At 38.7% G+C, this 16529-nt stretch overlaps 1 protein-coding gene across 1 annotated transcript in view; it reads right to left on the reverse strand.

Moving 5' to 3' along the window:
- Positions 1 to 16529, reverse strand: part of LOC105499359 (integrin subunit alpha 1) — a 167868-nt gene that overhangs the window by 65665 nt on the left and 85674 nt on the right. Inside the window, exons 7-8 of the mRNA XM_011771899.3 lie at positions 7623 to 7771; positions 1639 to 1789 (exon numbers count right to left, since the gene is read on the reverse strand). Of these exons, the coding sequence (XP_011770201.2) occupies positions 1639 to 1789; positions 7623 to 7771 (300 nt within the window). The remainder of the gene's footprint in view (positions 1 to 1638; positions 1790 to 7622; positions 7772 to 16529) is intronic.

Here is a 16529-nt window from a genome sequence, read left to right on the forward strand (position 1 = left end):
ACCCCCACTGTACATCTACATGTAGTTTTTTAAAGTTAGATTTATAATGATAAATTAAAAAACTGATATTTTGATTAAGAAGGATACAGATTTTTCACTTATAGAAAGTTAGAAAAGAACTAAAATTACTGTTTAAAGTGTTGCTGTTTATGATCTACAAAATATTTGTTTATTTGTATCATTAAAGGGATAGTGGGCTGGGTGTGGTGGCTCCCGCCTGTAATCCCAGCACTTTGGAAGGTCAAGGTGGGTGGATCCCCTGAGGTCAGGAGTTCAAGACCAGCCTGACCAATATGGTGAAACTCCATCTATACTACAAATATAAAAATTAGCCAAATGTGGTGGTGCGCACCTGTAGTCCCAGCTACTTGGGAGGCTGAGGCAGGAGAGTTGCTTGACCCCGAGAGGTGGAGGTTGCAGTGAGCTGAGATCGTATCACTTCACTCCATCCTGGGAGACAGAGCGAGACTCCGTTTAAAAAAAAAAAAATGGATAGTGGTTTAGAGCAACGACTGAAATACTATAATGTACACTCAATGTTAATGTGAGAAAGTGAGTCTTGCAGGCAGTGCAGTGGCTTTTGAATGTTCCTTACTAGAGAGAAGGCAGTGGTGGATTTATTCTCAATTCTTTTCTTTTGCTTCAGTAAGGCTCTCATCCTTTTCCCTGGGGAGTATCAGTGACTATCCCAGAGGAAATACCACATGTCTCATCAGAGGACTTTAAGCCAACTCTGCTCCCATCGTCTGGGACCCCCCAAGTCACTGGGTGCCCTTGCCTCTTTCTCAGCTCCCTCACCTGCTGTTCCATGAAGTTACGGGAATAATGAGGTTACAGGAGTAATGCACTAATGTCTGGGAAGAACTTCAAGCTGCTTTGAAGAAGCACACTGTTAAAGAAAACTAGAACTGGCTCTGAAGTAATTGGCATACCATTTGGGCAACTTTTTTATTTTAGAACTTGTTCCCCAATAGAATGTCTACATTTTAGGTAGAAAGGTCTACACCAGGAGCTTACAAATTGCATCAGAAAACAAAAATTCATTTCCTGTCTACTTCTCCGAAAAGCCAAGTGTCAAACATCAGAAGTTATTAATATTTAAACAGAGATAACTGGCACTTTCCCACACTTTAGCTAAGTGATGGGGGAAGATAATTAATGAAAAAGATAGTTGAAAATTGCTCAGAATGGAAAGGGAAGCCCAGTGGCCTCTGCTCTTGTTATATCGAACAAATCCTCTCTCTTATTTAAAAAGGCAAAGGCATTTTTCCCACCTTCCCACCTTGTTCCCTTCCTTTCCTTCTCCTCGTTTTCTCTTCTTTTTTTCAGTCCTCTTTTTCTCACCCTTCCTTCCTTCTTATGTTTTTGCTTCCTTCTTCCTCTTTTCATCTTTCCTTATTTTCTTCCTTCCTCAGTTTCAATGATTGTTTGTTGAGTGTCTGTTTGGCCTGGCATTGTGCTGGGTACTAAGGACCCAGAGGGAGCAAGATCCAAGTCTGTCCTCACAGGGCTTACCTTCAAATGGAGACCTTTCTCTTTTCCAACCTGGTTTGTGTGACTTTCATAAAATGACCCCAATATGCACACAGCTCTTCTCTACACCCAAGAGTTTGAAAACATCTCTAGCAACACACTTACAGCTATGGAAAACCGTTGAATGTTTTCATCTTCACAGTCTTGAATGACCTTCTTCAGTCGATGGTTGTCATGGGACTCTCCATCCGTCACAATAACCATGACTTTTTTAACTCCTCTTCGGGCACCCCGGGCTTCCGTGAATGCCTCCTTTCTGAAGTAATCACAAACAACAGAGAGGTTGACCAGACACCACTTTACAGCAGACAAAGTAAAAAACTAAACAAAAACACTGACTACTCTAGGTAACCTGGTGCTTCCCTCCAAAATTAGCATCAGTGCCCATCATTCAAGCTGGGAGGCTTGATGAGCCTTGTTTGTAAGAGTTTTCAATTTATTTCAGATGATGGAGAGGTCTCCATTTTGCTAATCACCACACATCCTATATATAAAAAGGCGCCAGTATTTTGTTCTTTGGAAATTTCAAAGGGAGAGTGTGACTGAGGCATACATCAGGGTCAGAGAAGGCCAGATCTGTAAACACTCCCCTAGCCGCTCCTTTCTCTGTAAACACCCCTTCTCTCATTTGACAGGTCTCTTTTCTTCTGCTTCTAGCAGAAACTTTCGCTTGAGACTTCGCTTCCCCCACAGCTACTCTGACATTTGTAGAATGGCTCAGAAATCCTCTAATCTGGGGAGGAGAGATGAGAGAGAACAGAGTATTAGTGGGGCTGTGAGGGCCTGAGAGTGTCCTGGGTATAGGGACATCTGCAGTCTTTCACATGGGAGTGAAAGACTGCAGATGCTGATGGTCTGGGTCCATGGAGTAGTCAGTTGTGTTTTAGGGGTCAAAAAGTGGTTGGCGGAGTTTCAAAACATTTGGCCTGAACTATGTGTTAGGACACAGGCTGCTGAGAGCAGGGTGGGAGAAGATGGCATGGAGAGGAGGGGAAAATGCTATAACCCAACTGCAAAAACACCCGAATTTCAGAGAGGCCGAGGCGGGCAGATTACGAGGTCAGGAGATGGAGACTATCCCAGCTAACACGGTGAAACCCCGTCTACTAAAAATACGAAAAATTAGCTAGGCATGGTGGCGGGTGCCTGTAGTCCCAGCTACTCCGGAGGCTGAGGCAGGAGAATGGCGTGAACCTAGGAGGTGCATCTTGCAGTGAGCTGAGATTGCTCCACTGCAATCCAGCCTGGATGACAGTGCGAGACTCCGTCTCAAAAAAAAAAAAAAAAAAAAAAAGCCAGAAATAAAACGAATTTCAATTTAATTAAACAGCGTGTATGGAAAGAAACAGAAGACAGGGAAATGGAAAATTTTTGTCTTTTATGTATTCTATATAAATATATACACACACTTCTCCCCTCCCCCTTTATTTCCTTTTACTCAAACCTTTTCTCGCTGGAGTCTTGGGAGAGATGAGTATATTTTATTTTGGACTAAAGTAATGAAAGGATTTCATATATTTCTAGGATTTTGGTACAAAGTACATCGATCTTTGTACTGAATGGTCCATTTAGATATTTGGTTGTACAGACAAACTGCTGTCATTAGGGATAGATTTGCTAAGGAAAGGCCTGTCTTAAGCTAACATTCCAAAGAGTTTGCACAACAGATACACAGTAAATATACCATAATTGATATCTTTAAGCAGGAAGAGAGGATTCTGGTGAAGTGGGCAAAAGGATTCTATATGATTACTTTTCCCTTCAAAGGACTTAAAGCAAATATGACAAGATGTTGACAACTGTCAGTTCTGAGTGTCGGATATACAGGATATACAGTTGTACTAACTTTTTACTTTCTTTGAGTAACTATATCTCTCTGCCCTCTATACTTGACAAAGACCCTCTCCTTGACCAAAACTGAGTCTGGCTCCTTTATGTCTTCTTCTAGACTGGGCTCTGACCCTGGGCTGTGTTCTTTACCCACTTAGTCCAGTTTTAGCAAGAATCTGGCTTAACCAATTTAGTGGAAATCCCTCATCCTTGTTATCTGATCACATTCCTCATTCCCCACCCTCTAAATCTTATTACCCTGTTCTGTGATATTATCTTTTAAAAGAATTGAATTTATAGGCAATTAGGCTGAGATAGCTCCTGTGACTTATGTTCCTATGTAAGCAAACCAAAATCCAATTCAATGTAAACAGTAAAACAAAACTTAAACATTACCAATTAGAAACTGCCAACTAACTTCTAACTAGAGACTTTACCAATCAGAACCTGGCAAGTAACCTCTAACTAGGGACTTTCCACCAGATCATACCCAAATAAGTTAAATGCCTAGCTGTAGCCAATCAAGTCATTTCTTTAATTTGATTTTGCATTCAGCCCATAAAAGCCTATTGCTCACACTACTAACATGGATCTTTCCAAGTCTCTTATGGTTCTGAGTGCTGCCTGATTCATGAATCATTCTTTGCTCAAATAAACTCTGTCAAATTTAATTTGTCTAAAATTTTCCTTTAACATATAATAAATATGTATTTGGTCTCTGCCTCTGGTTTCTGGTGCAGAACTCCTAAAACTCTTATAATTTCCTGAGCAATACTGGTGCGAGGAGCATCTTTTGTTCTAATATATGGCCTTTAACCTGGGTTTCTGACGTAGATATTCTAATCTGTTGAATTTTCTGGGTGATAGGAGTATCTTTTGTTCTAATGAAGTAACTCTTGGTGGGCTCCTAAATGGGAGTTGGTCACCAGAAGGACCAGGCCATGATCAGAAGCTTGAAATGTTCAGCCCCAGCTCTCATTCTCCAGGAAGAAGTGAGGGGCTAGAAACTCAGTTAATAATCAATCATGCCTATGATCAAGCCTCTGTAAAAATTTCTGAACTACGGGTTTCAGAAGTTTTCCAGGTTGCTGAACATGTGGAAGGGGGTACACCATGAGAGGGAATGGCAGCTCTGACCCCTTTCCCTTATAGCTTGCACTATGTATCTCTTGCTGTTCCTGAGTTATATCCTTTTATAATAAACTAATAATAGTAAGTAAGATGCTTTACTGAGTTCTGTGATCCACTTTAGCATATAATCAAACCCAAGTAGGGAGTCTAATTTGTAGCCACATTAGACAAATTGTGGGTAACCTGGAAACCTTCTGGCTCTAAATTGGAGGGAATTCTTGAAGGACTGAGCCCTTAATCTGTGGGAGGTCTGCACAAACTCTAGTTGGTGTCAGAACTGAATTGAATTCTAGAACATTCAGCTGATGTCAGATAACTGGTCAATGTGGGAAAAATCCACACATCTGGCATCAGAAGTGATGTGTCAAGTGTTGAGAGCATAGAAAGAGAAAAACAGTTTTATTTTTCCTGCTATTTATCTGCCTTCGGCAAGAATCCTGTTGAGCCAGTCTAGCAAGAATCCCCCAGCCTTGATGTTCTCTCCAATCCCTGCCCTGCTCCTTGACTGCAAATGCCCACTTGTCCTCACTGTAGTCAAAGCTGAGCCCAATCTCTCTTCCCTACTGCAATACTTTCATTGTAAAGTCCCTCTTGAGTGATGTCTTCCTTACAATCTTTAACAAGTGTCATGAATAATTTTTAACATACTATACAAGTAGATTTTCTGGCTTTTTTCTTTGTTTCTTTTTTTTTTTTTTAAGGCAGAGTTTCACTCTTGTTGCCCAGGCTGGAGTGCGGTGGCGTGATCTCGGCTCACTGCAGCCTCTGCCTCCCGGGTTCAGGTGCTTCTCCTGCCTCAACCTCCTGAGTAGCTGGGATTATAGGCACCCACGACCACGCCCGGTTAATTTTTTTTTTTTTTTTTTTTTTGTATTTTTAGTAGAGACAGGGTTTCACCATGTTGGCCAGGCTGGTCTCAAACCCCTGACCTTAGGTGATGCAGCCACCTCGGCTTCCCAAAGTGCTGGGATTACAGGCATGAGCTACCGCACCCAGCTGATTTTCTGAATTTTTAATGTATACAAACAAAGGTGAAAACAGATGTTACACATTAGTCTTTAACAGATCTTTGTATTTGAGTATCATATAAGATTCAATCATTTTTGAAATTCAAATTCCTTAGATCACTAAAACTTCCTAATTCTCCTAAATATCAAGGTTACAACTGAACTGAATGAACATCAGCTGAAGGAGATGATTAAGAAGCCTTTCATAAATAAAATGTGGCTGTTCTAAAATCAGGGCTGGCTTTACGTAATGGAAGATTAGCCATTGGCAGAACTCCTGAGTACACCGTTTCTGTTTCAACTACATTCCTTAACAAATTGTCCTTGTCCTCAAAGTACCAGTATCCAGTGTCCTTTCTTGGCACTAAGCACTGACTTTCCTGCATGCTTTAAAAAATTAAAATATAGCAATAGTGTCCCTTTCTTTGAGACAGGAGAATCCAGGTCTTATGATTAAATCCTGTAAGTTTACTGACAAAAGTAAAAATTCGAGATAGGGAGAAGGGAACACACACACACACACGAAAATTTGAACTGGGATTTACTGAAAATGAAGGCAAAGAATTCTAAAAATATTAAAAATATTGTTTGCAACTGGCTCTGCCTGAAAGGGATAAAAAACAATTAAAATGTGCTTAAACATGAAAAAGTAATTAATGTAGGAGAAAAATACTTGGTACTGTCACTACAGACTTTTAATGTATAATCAATATTCAATCAATTCTGTGTCCCACAGCTATACCCTTTGTGAAACACAGAGGCAAAAAACATATAGGGACATGGTATTTAGAGCAGTATTGATGCAGAAGCCAAAGCAGCCAGAATATTTCTTCAGTTAGTTTTCAAAGATGAGTATTCATTCTTAAATGGTTGCCTTTGGAAAATGTACAGCTCCCTACAGGCTCAGAGGTTTCAAAGAACACTTTGACTTACTTCAAATGCACAGTCACATTTAATCAATTATTGAAGGGGGTGCATTCAGTACACCTAAACATGTGCACTCTTTGTGTATGCAAATTGGTGATCCAATAGTTAGGTAAATGTCAAATTACCTCCATCTGTTTGTGGTTGTTTTCTCTTGGGCCCCATATAACTAGAACCACATGACTTTCTAACATTCACGAGGCAAAAGCTGCACATGAAATTTTAAAATTTTGAATCCCATTCTTCGCAGGATCATTATTAACTTTTTTAACCTCCTTAAAACACTCATCTTAGCAGGCAGATGAAATGAGAGCATGGAAAATTAGCTTTCCACCTGAGGTGAGAGTTCAGAAGTTGAAGACATTTAGCAGAAAGATTCTTAACATTAGTCAAATTACTTATTACATTTCCTGTGATTTTTGTATTGTTTTGAATTTGTTCAGAAGTTTGCTAGTTTAATAAATGAGATAAGAGAACATACAGGAAATAAAGTGTTCTACATTTGTAAGAGAGGACAATTCAGTTGGTTCTTATAAAATGAAATTCAACCACAGACTGAGTTATGTGTTCACCATAAAGAAAACTGCAGATGGAAGAAAGGAAGGATTGTAAATTGAAGGGAATCTAAAGAAAGAAAAAAAGGAGAAAGAGAGCATTACAAATGATAAGATCCTTTCCATTTCTTTCAATCTTTGCACTAAAAATGATTTCAAATAGACAATATTTAATTTGGCCCCTTAAAACCTCTTATCTGATAGCTTCAATAGCGGTAAATCAAGTACTGAAAATACATGGACAATCTAGAATATAAATATATATTGAGTACAGGTAGACATATTTTTAATCCATTCTTTTAGATTAAGACTCCTAGAGCCTGAAAACAAAAAATAAATGAAAACAAATATTACCTAATATTGTCTTAGTATCCAAGAATATGAAGTTATAGATGCAGTGATATTTTAAAATGAATTCTCTATCAATTAAACCTTTGTAAGAAGAGAAGGATAAGAAGGATGGTGAGATTGTGTTATAGAAACATCTGATCTTGTAACCATTATCTAATCTTCTGAAGCTCTTTTTAAATAAAATGGCTTTAAATATTGTCATACTAAACTTTCAATTGATATGCCAAAGGGCTAAATCATGAGCAGTTATTTTTGCAGTCTTTTACTTTAGTTTATTTTTTTATCCATATACCTTGCTGTGTCTATTCCAAGAGCTGTCATAGTCTGGCGGCCACCTCTCTGGACTATTTTCTTTGCTGCAACAAGTACCTCTTCGGTGGAAGAATACTTATTGAGGTTGAACTCATGGGTCACGTTTTCTCCATACTGTACAATTCCAACCTGAAATACCAAGCCACTGTGAGTTATAGATCAATCCAAATTTCCTGTTCAGATTTCTTCAGTTTAAGCATGTGAATCAGATATAATACATTTTTGTGTTTCAGATGAGTTTGCAAACCTATCAATATACAAATCCTTCTATTTTGACAGTAATAAGCATAGCCATTCTGTGACTCTTCATAGTCCAAAGAACAAAAGTAAACATGCTGTGATGCTGTTACTAAACTTCTCAAATGATTGGTTTATCTAATTCAACAGATTTTGCAGAGTGACTCTGATAGGCCTTGGTATGTAGAATATGAAACACACTGATATGGTCTCTGCCTTCATGGAGCTTCTCTTAAGCTAGAAGGAGAGAGAGATTAAAAACGTGATCATTCAAATACATGAACAATTGCAAACTGTTGAAAGGACGGTATTGGAAAATCCCTAATCAACAAATATAATCTAGAGGCCAGATTGAAAATGGGGGCCCAGGGAAGGCCTCTCAGAAGCTGAGACTGCAAGAGTGGGTGCTAGAATGGCAGAACGTCCATACAGAGAAAACTGTGTATGTGAAGAAGACCAGGATGGGAAAGAGATAGATCTACCCTAAGAACGGAAAAAAAGACAGTGAGCCATGGCCAGGGCTGTGAGGAAAGAAGAGGGCACCATGAGGAAAGAAGAGGGCACCATGAGGCTGGAGGAATCAGCAAGTTATGTAGCCTGCAGAGTTACACACTTGAGCAGTGTGCTTTGTCTAGCCTAGCAGAAGCCTCATTTCTCCCATATCAGCCTTTCCCAACTCCACCTTCTTTCCTTGTTGTCTTCCTTTCCTACCACCTTCCTCCTTTCATTCCCTTTAGTGCACAGACTATATAATGCAGGCAGCTAACTGCAGAGCCTTCATGAAGTGAAATACAGGAGGGAAAGTGCCCTCAGATTCGATTTCCCTTGCTCCATATTCTTCCTCTTCCCACCTGCCTCCTGGCCCCAGAAATGGCTATTTCTCCTACCCTTTTTTCCACATCCCCCTTTAAAGGTTGAACCAATAAACTAATCTGCATGAAAAATTGTAGCTGAAGATGACTTTTTGTTTAACCATCCTATCTCAAAATCCAGACTCAGACAATTCTTTGCCCAAAGGAAGGTCTCTTTAATTCAGAAATTCCAGGTGCTTCATTACTTGGGTAGGGGAGGTAATTTGCAACAAGCCTGCCTTCTTTCCAAGGCAATTGCCTACTTTGCCTGTTGGTGAAGTTGCCTCTATTACTTGCTTTAGAGCAAATCCTATTTCTGATTCTAACCTTATTCTGAAGTAGCAAGAAGGCTCAGTAACTGGTTTCCAGCCTCGTCTGCTGATATCACTGACGTCAGAAAGTTTTAGTATTAATTTCATGTCTGATTTATACATACATTTTCTCACTGGGTCTTTTGGAAACTAAAAGCATAATCTGATGTTTTAGAAACAAATACGAGAAGCCAAAATTTAAAGCAATTTTTATCATCTTTGAGTTACCCTCTAGAGTACACTGGTTATCTTGGAGCAATTATGTCCTTATGCTTAAATAAGAATACTATGATATGTATTTAATGGTCTTTTTAAAACTTTTTTCTCTAATTATTTAAATTATAATAATAGAAATATGATCATGTTTTATAAGTGAGGAAACTGAGTTGAAAACACCCCATCCCTATAGTGAAGTGATGGAAGGGGGGTCTAGTCTAAGATGTGTATCCCTTATCCCAGGGTTCTTTCAATCACCCTATTTCCTTTCAGTAAAAAGGCATCTATCCAAAATCCTCCATTCTTTAGTCACCTCTGTTGTGGGAAGTCAGGAACCCCGAATGGAGGGACCTGCTGAAGCTGTGACAGAAGAACATAAATTATGAAGATTTCATGGACATTTATTAGTTCCCCAAATTAATACTTTTGTAATTTCTTATGCCTGTCTTTACTACAATCTCTGAACATAAATTGTGAAAACTTCATGGACATTTATCACTTCCCCAGTCAATATTCTTGTGATTTCCTGTGTCTGTCTTTACTTTAATCTCTTAATCCTTTCATCTTCGTAAGTTGAGGAGGATGTATGTCGCCTCAGGACCCTGTGAAGATTGGGAGGATGTATGTCGCCTCAGGACCCTGTGATGATTGCATTAACTGCACAAATTGTTCATAGAGCATGTGTGTTTGAACAACATGAAATCTGGACACCTTGAAAAAAGAATAGGCTAACAGTGATGTTCAGGGAACAAGGGAGATAACCATTAGGTCCGGCTGCCTGGGAGCTGGGTGGAACAGAGTCATATTTCTCTTCTTACAAAGCGAATAGGAGAAATATCACTGAATTCTTTTTCTCAGCAAGGAACAGCCCTGAGAAAGAGAATGCATTCTTAGGGGGAGGACTCTGAAATAGCCGCTCTGGGAATGTCTGTCTTATTATTAATGTAGATAAGGGATGAAATAAGCCCTGGTCTCCCGTAGCACCCCCAGGCCTATTAGGATGAGGATTAGGATGAGGAAATTTCTGTCTAGTAAATTTTAGTCAGACTGGTTGTCTGCTCTCAAACCTTGTCTCCTGATAATATGTTATCAATGACAATGCATGCCCGGTGGGACATGAAACTTCATTAGCAATTTTAATTTCCCCCTGGTCCTGTGATCTCGCTCTGCCTCCATTTACCTTGTGATATTTTATTGCCTTGTGAAGCATGTGATCTCTGTGACCCACACCCTATTCATACACTCCCTCCCTTTTGAAATCCATAATAAAAACTTGCCAGTTTTGTGGCTTGGGGGACATCACGGAACCTGCCAACACGTGATGTCTCCCCGGGACACTCAGCTTTAAAATTTGTCTCTTTTGTACTCTTTCCCTTTATTTCTCAGACCAGTCAACACTTAGGGAAAATAGAAAAGAACCTACGTTGAAATATTGGGGGCTGGTTCCCATGATACACCTCAACCTGCTAGCTTCTGCTGAGTGCCACTGCCATTTCATGGCTACTAAATGAATTTGACTAACTAGCTAGTTAACTGAGATATGTTAGAGTATATGATGCAACAAACACACAAATACATATATCGTATTTTGTAAAAATAATAGAACATATAAATTCTCTCCTAAAGCTGCTTAGTTAAGTATAAGATTAATAAGAAATAACTAGAGAATATACGTAATTGTAAGAAGAGGTTATATTATCAGCTGAATGAACATGCACTCTGCTCAATCCACGTCCAGGTTAGCCGTGTTCTGTGAATTTATCTTTCACCCAATATCCTTTACCACCTATTCTGAGAGAGCTACTATATTTGGAATAAAGGTGACCAGAAGACCCTTTGGGAACAAGATAGGATACAGCCAATTAATTACACAAAAATAACAAAGTAGATAAAGACACATCAATGACTCCAATTCAGGATATTTTCTTGATTTATAATAAAATGTGAAGAACATTTTTATTACCCTCTGCATAAATTTAAAATTATTTTTTTCAATGACCCTAAAGCTTTTGATTAGTAATCCTTGGGGACATTGAATAATTATTAAGGGACATATCCATGGATATACATGTCTTTGTGTATATAAATGTTAAGTGTAAATAAAAGCAAAATGGTTTCGTTACTTGGATAATCATTATGGCTAATTCTAGGTATCAAAGTGAACAAACACTGTTGTGGAAGTTAATTGCTCATCAATTAAGGACATCTCACAGAGTCTGCTTTGTTTTTATTACCCCGTGTTTTTATCTGATTAAGTAAGAGGCTAAAGAACTTTGAAAATTTTCCCTCTTACTCCTGTGGTTTTACTTGAAAATTTTAGCATTTACTTAATAATCTATCAATCTAATATCTACTGATAATCTATTGAATATACTAGTATCTATTTCTTTGACCTCCCCAGCATCAGTAATGTTTCCTCTAGCCATCTTCTCCCAAGGTCTTATCCTTGACCTTGTCATTTGGAAGACCTTGTCAGCAGCTGAATTCCAATTTTAAATGTCCTTCTTTTTGACCATTAACTTTGGCTTATTTCACTAATTCCTTGACTACATCGAGACCTCCAACTAAATTTAATATTGCCATTTTTTTGTACTTAGACTAGATTCCATGGTCCAATCACTATAATCATTTATTTGCAAACATTTAACTCCTTTAACCTTTTTTTCCTCCATTGACTCACTTGGCTAACTTCCAACTCTGGTTAAATCCAATTATCTCCTTCTCTGTATATGCTTCTGTGGCTTTGAATGCTGCTTGACACAAGTCACACAACTTGTAACCTGGTCTCCTTTTAAAGGAATGACCATGAATCTCAAAGGAGGTTGCACATTTGAGTGCCGCCAAACACTACTACTATTTTTTTACTAATGAGTGCACGTTGCTCTCATTTATTGGTTTTAATCTAATTGTCATAAACTGCCAACTCCTTGAGAAAAAGGATTATCTCACTTACATGTGGGGATGAGCTCACATGAGAGGAGTTGAAGGGATGCCAACTTAACAAGACTGCTTTGTGCCACATGTGTGTTAATACTTTACATTTACAACACACTTTACATATCTTAAATAACCTACTATGAACTACTGGATTATCTGGAAAAATTATCTTCACATTAGGAAGAGTAAAAAACTCAAAATGTTGATAAGTCAGAAATCAGTGCTTTAAATTTTACATCTCTATCATCCACCTATCCACCTCCAATATGTGCCTGGCTTCTAAAAGCTTATTCTTTGTAAATCTTAAAATATAAGATGAGTTATAACTGCCTATTCCCTTATCTGCTCTGGATACTTTGCTTCTAACAACTCTACCTGAGACTCTCTTCAGATGACTGCACTTGGGCTACTAGACTGCTTTACCCCAAAGACTGAAAGAACCAGGAGTGTCTGGGAGTCCCCTGCCCTCCCCAGCTCCCCACCACCCTGATCTACAGGTAATGCTGAGTGCAGGAAATGAGAAATCAGCCCCGTGACTCAAGTAGAAACTCTCCTTCCAGATCAAGCTGAGGCCTGGATTCCACTTGAAATTGCACTTTCCTTTTTCCTCTGCTGATACATTGTTTTGCTTCCCCAGTTCTTCGACTGCTTTCTGTTGGAAATGCTTCCTCACAAATAAATCACAATCATGTGAACCGTCCTCTCAACGTTTGCTTCTGGGAGCTGGACCTAAGGCAGCTGTCAACTGTGTCCCTTCATTCCTACTCATGCAGGACAGGTGAGCCCCAAAATGGGTCTCAGCCTCTAAGGGTTCTTGGTTTTGCTCAGGAAAGAATTCAAGGGCAAGCCAGAGGTGGAAGAAAACACCTTTATCTTGAAACTGCAGCGTTACAGCTCTGGTGGCATTACAGTTCTGTGACTGCTCCTGCCAGACAGGGCTACCTCACAGGCAGAGAGGAGCAGCTCAGGACAGTGTTGCAGTTATATTTATACTTAACTTTAATCACATGTACATTAAGAGGTGGTGTATGCAGAACTTTCTAGGGAAGGAGTAATAACTTTTGAGTCCTTGGGTCATTGCCATGGAATGGGACAGTAACCCCTGGTTGTTGCCATGGCAATGGTAAACTAACATGGCACCCTGGTGGGCTTGTTTATGGAAAGCACCTTCTGCCTCATCCCTGTTTTAGCTAGTCCTCAATTTGGTCTGGTGTCAGAGCCCGACTCCAGAGTCAAGTCTCGCCTCCTACCTCGTTACCTTAGCTCAGGCCAGACATCATTGCTTTGAAGTTGGACCATGGCAATGGTCAATCTCTTTGCTGCTGATTTCCCTCTCTTCATTTCCACTCTCTTCAAATCCTTCTACATATTCCTGGCAGACTAATTATCCTGAAACTCTGCTGTCATCCTATAACATACTTGTTCAAAAACCTCCAATAACTCTCCATTGCCTGTATCAATGACTTTGAAATGTACTTTAAAAGATAGATTTTTTTTCTAATATATTTTAAAATAGATAAAACTTCAAGCTACTCCTTGAAATACTAGGTCCATATGTTAAAATCCAGTTTTCTCCCCTTGACCTTCAGTCCCTCAATATTCCAGTGCTAAATTCTCCATTCACCCTCATCTTCAGGACACCCCAGTAAGAATTCCACTCCTACCAAATGCTCTTCTTTGTCCCTCCTACTAAGCTAATCCTGTAAGATTTAATTCAAGTTCCATCCTCTCTGCAAAACTTTTCTTACCTTGTTGCCAAGGTAGCCCATATTGAGCTTCCCCTTCTTGGAACTCTGAAACAAACTTGTCTGTGAGTATTACATTCTTCTCAACTGTTTGAGTGCACACTTTATCTTCCCAAGTACATCCTAACTTTATAGGGACAGGCAGGGGTAAAGAGTATGGACTATGTCATGGCTTTTGATATTCCCTTATCCTTCACTGCTGTTTTGCTTTGCTCACAGCTGACCCTAAGACATTCTTACTAGATGACTGTAACATTTTGCATAAGCAAATGGAAAACTGAGATAGCAGGGAAATAATGATAAGCGGAAAAAGAGAGATACAACAAAGTCTGGGAAATGTGAAGAGGGAGCAGTGGAAAAACTCAAGTCTCAGGGAAATGACATTCAGTGTAGGTCCCTGGCTGATACTGGGGTGCTTGTTTTCCTAGGAACCAGACAGAGTCAGGTCTGCTGTGAATCTTTCCCAGAAAACGGTACCATTTATTAAAAGTAATGGCAAAACCGCAATTACTTTGGTACTAACCTAATATTAATTTTCATTACAGGCAAAGAGTCAAATCACAAAACAGACAAATGTAATGTTGTGCTGAATATTGGTGAGATTCAATTCAACAGAGATAGTTTCCATCTCACCTTAGCTTATAATTTAAGGCTAATAAAACAAGCATAAAATGTATATGTATGTAGCAGAATCAAATAAGTATGAGAATTAAATAGCAAGTTAAAAAGTAAGGCAAGTAATGAATATTGTGAGGAAGGAAGAGGAGAGAAAATCACAAGCATAGTTATTCTCTCCCACTGAAAATCCTCAAGGAGGAAGGAGGACTCAGCTTCCTGAATCTGAAAGCCAGCTCAAAAATAGCCAAGAGATTATGAAAGTACTATGGAAGGAAACAAAGTGGCCTCAGCCTGGAAAATACGTCAGAGATGATAATTAAAGGAGTTTAAGTCATCCTAGAAATTGAGAGCAGAAAGGAAAAAAAAAACAGTAATTGTAATATTTGACTTGAAATAGCCAATTACACTGGAGTTATACAAAAGTCAGAGTGGAAGTTGGATAGAGGGCTGGTGACAACAAATAATGGAGGTGGAAATATTTTAGGCATTTTGATGAATGGAAATGGGTATGCAGGGATGACAGCTAAAAGATGCAAGTGGGTTGAATGTGGACATTCTTTCCCAGAGATTGTAAAGAGCAGTTTATGGTATCAGTAAAAGAGTAGATGAATATAGAAACAACAGTCTCTTATAATATCAAGGGGGATAAGGAGTCACATGCGGAAGGAAAATTCCTTTTCAGAGACAACTGAAAAGGACACATTTACCTCCTGAGGAGATGTGTTTTAAACCTCTTGATTAAGTAGAACAAAATAAATAGATGGGTAGATAATTACAGTCCAAGGCCGAAGAGACCTAAAGGCTGATTCAGGCTATGGCATAAATCAGGTACACAATTGGCTATGGATTTTGTTACATGAACAAGAGGTTTGTAATATTTATTAGAACATTCCACTTAAATATGAGATTTACAATCATGTTTTCAGGTAAGTCCCTAAGCAAATATCCACTCACTTTTTTTTTTTCCCAGGGAATACTAGCATCCCTTTGTATGTTACTAAGTTTGATTTAAAAAAATAATTTTATGGTCAAATAATCTTGGAAAACAATAAGTAAAATAAAGTATATATCTTTATAGCAGACTCCTCCCCATCTCTACCTTTCTCCTATCACTATGAAAACTGTCACAAATTGCAAATGGTGCAAAAGAGTAAGGTTTTCTCTTAGTCCTATCCCCACTTGTTCTATTTAGACTTATAAGCAAATTCTTTCAAAAGTTTTCTCGGAGTCTTTAAAAACAGGTATTGTGGATTACTTATTGGAAGACCTGGTATATTTTATTCTTATTTAAAGTAATATTTTTTCTGAGGATAATATTCAACACCTCAGACTGGGAAACATTGTTCTACAACAGTAAGAGTTACTTAATTGTCAAGATCAACTAATTGTTCTGTGTTTTAAATTCACCTTCATTATATTTATGACCTACCATCATGCATTGTAGCTGTCCCAATATATGATTTTACCTCATTTCTAAGTTGGAAGATTTTGAGATCAGGGACAAGATTTCAGTGATTTTTTTTATTGCTCTTCACAGCTAGCAAAATACCTGATCGACCAGACACTTTATAAATATTCACTCAGTTCTATAAAATTAATTATCCAATGACTTCATTTCTTTCATGGGTAGAGAAGAAAGAGGGAGAAAAGTGAGTGTGAGAACATGAAAGGAAGGACACTATCAGAAAACACTGAAAGGAGGGCCTTTTGGATTAGTCTCTTACGAAACTGAAAGTCATGTTTAAGACTTTAAGAAAGATCTTAAATGAAAAGAGTGTTTAAGAAAAAGAAGTGTCTAAAGTAGCTATGAATTTCTGCTATGGCTTGAATATGGTTTGTCCCCACCAAAACACCAAAGCTCAGGTTGAGGCTTGGTCTCCGATGGAGTGGTGTTGGGAGGTGGTGCCTTTAAGAGGTAAAAAAAGAGTCAAGAGGGACTTTATCACCGGAGTGAGTCCTCACTCTTGTGGGA

The sequence above is a fragment of the Macaca nemestrina genome, chromosome 6 (assembly GCF_043159975.1).
Source record: "Macaca nemestrina isolate mMacNem1 chromosome 6, mMacNem.hap1, whole genome shotgun sequence".
Lineage (NCBI taxonomy): Eukaryota > Metazoa > Chordata > Mammalia > Primates > Cercopithecidae > Macaca > Macaca nemestrina.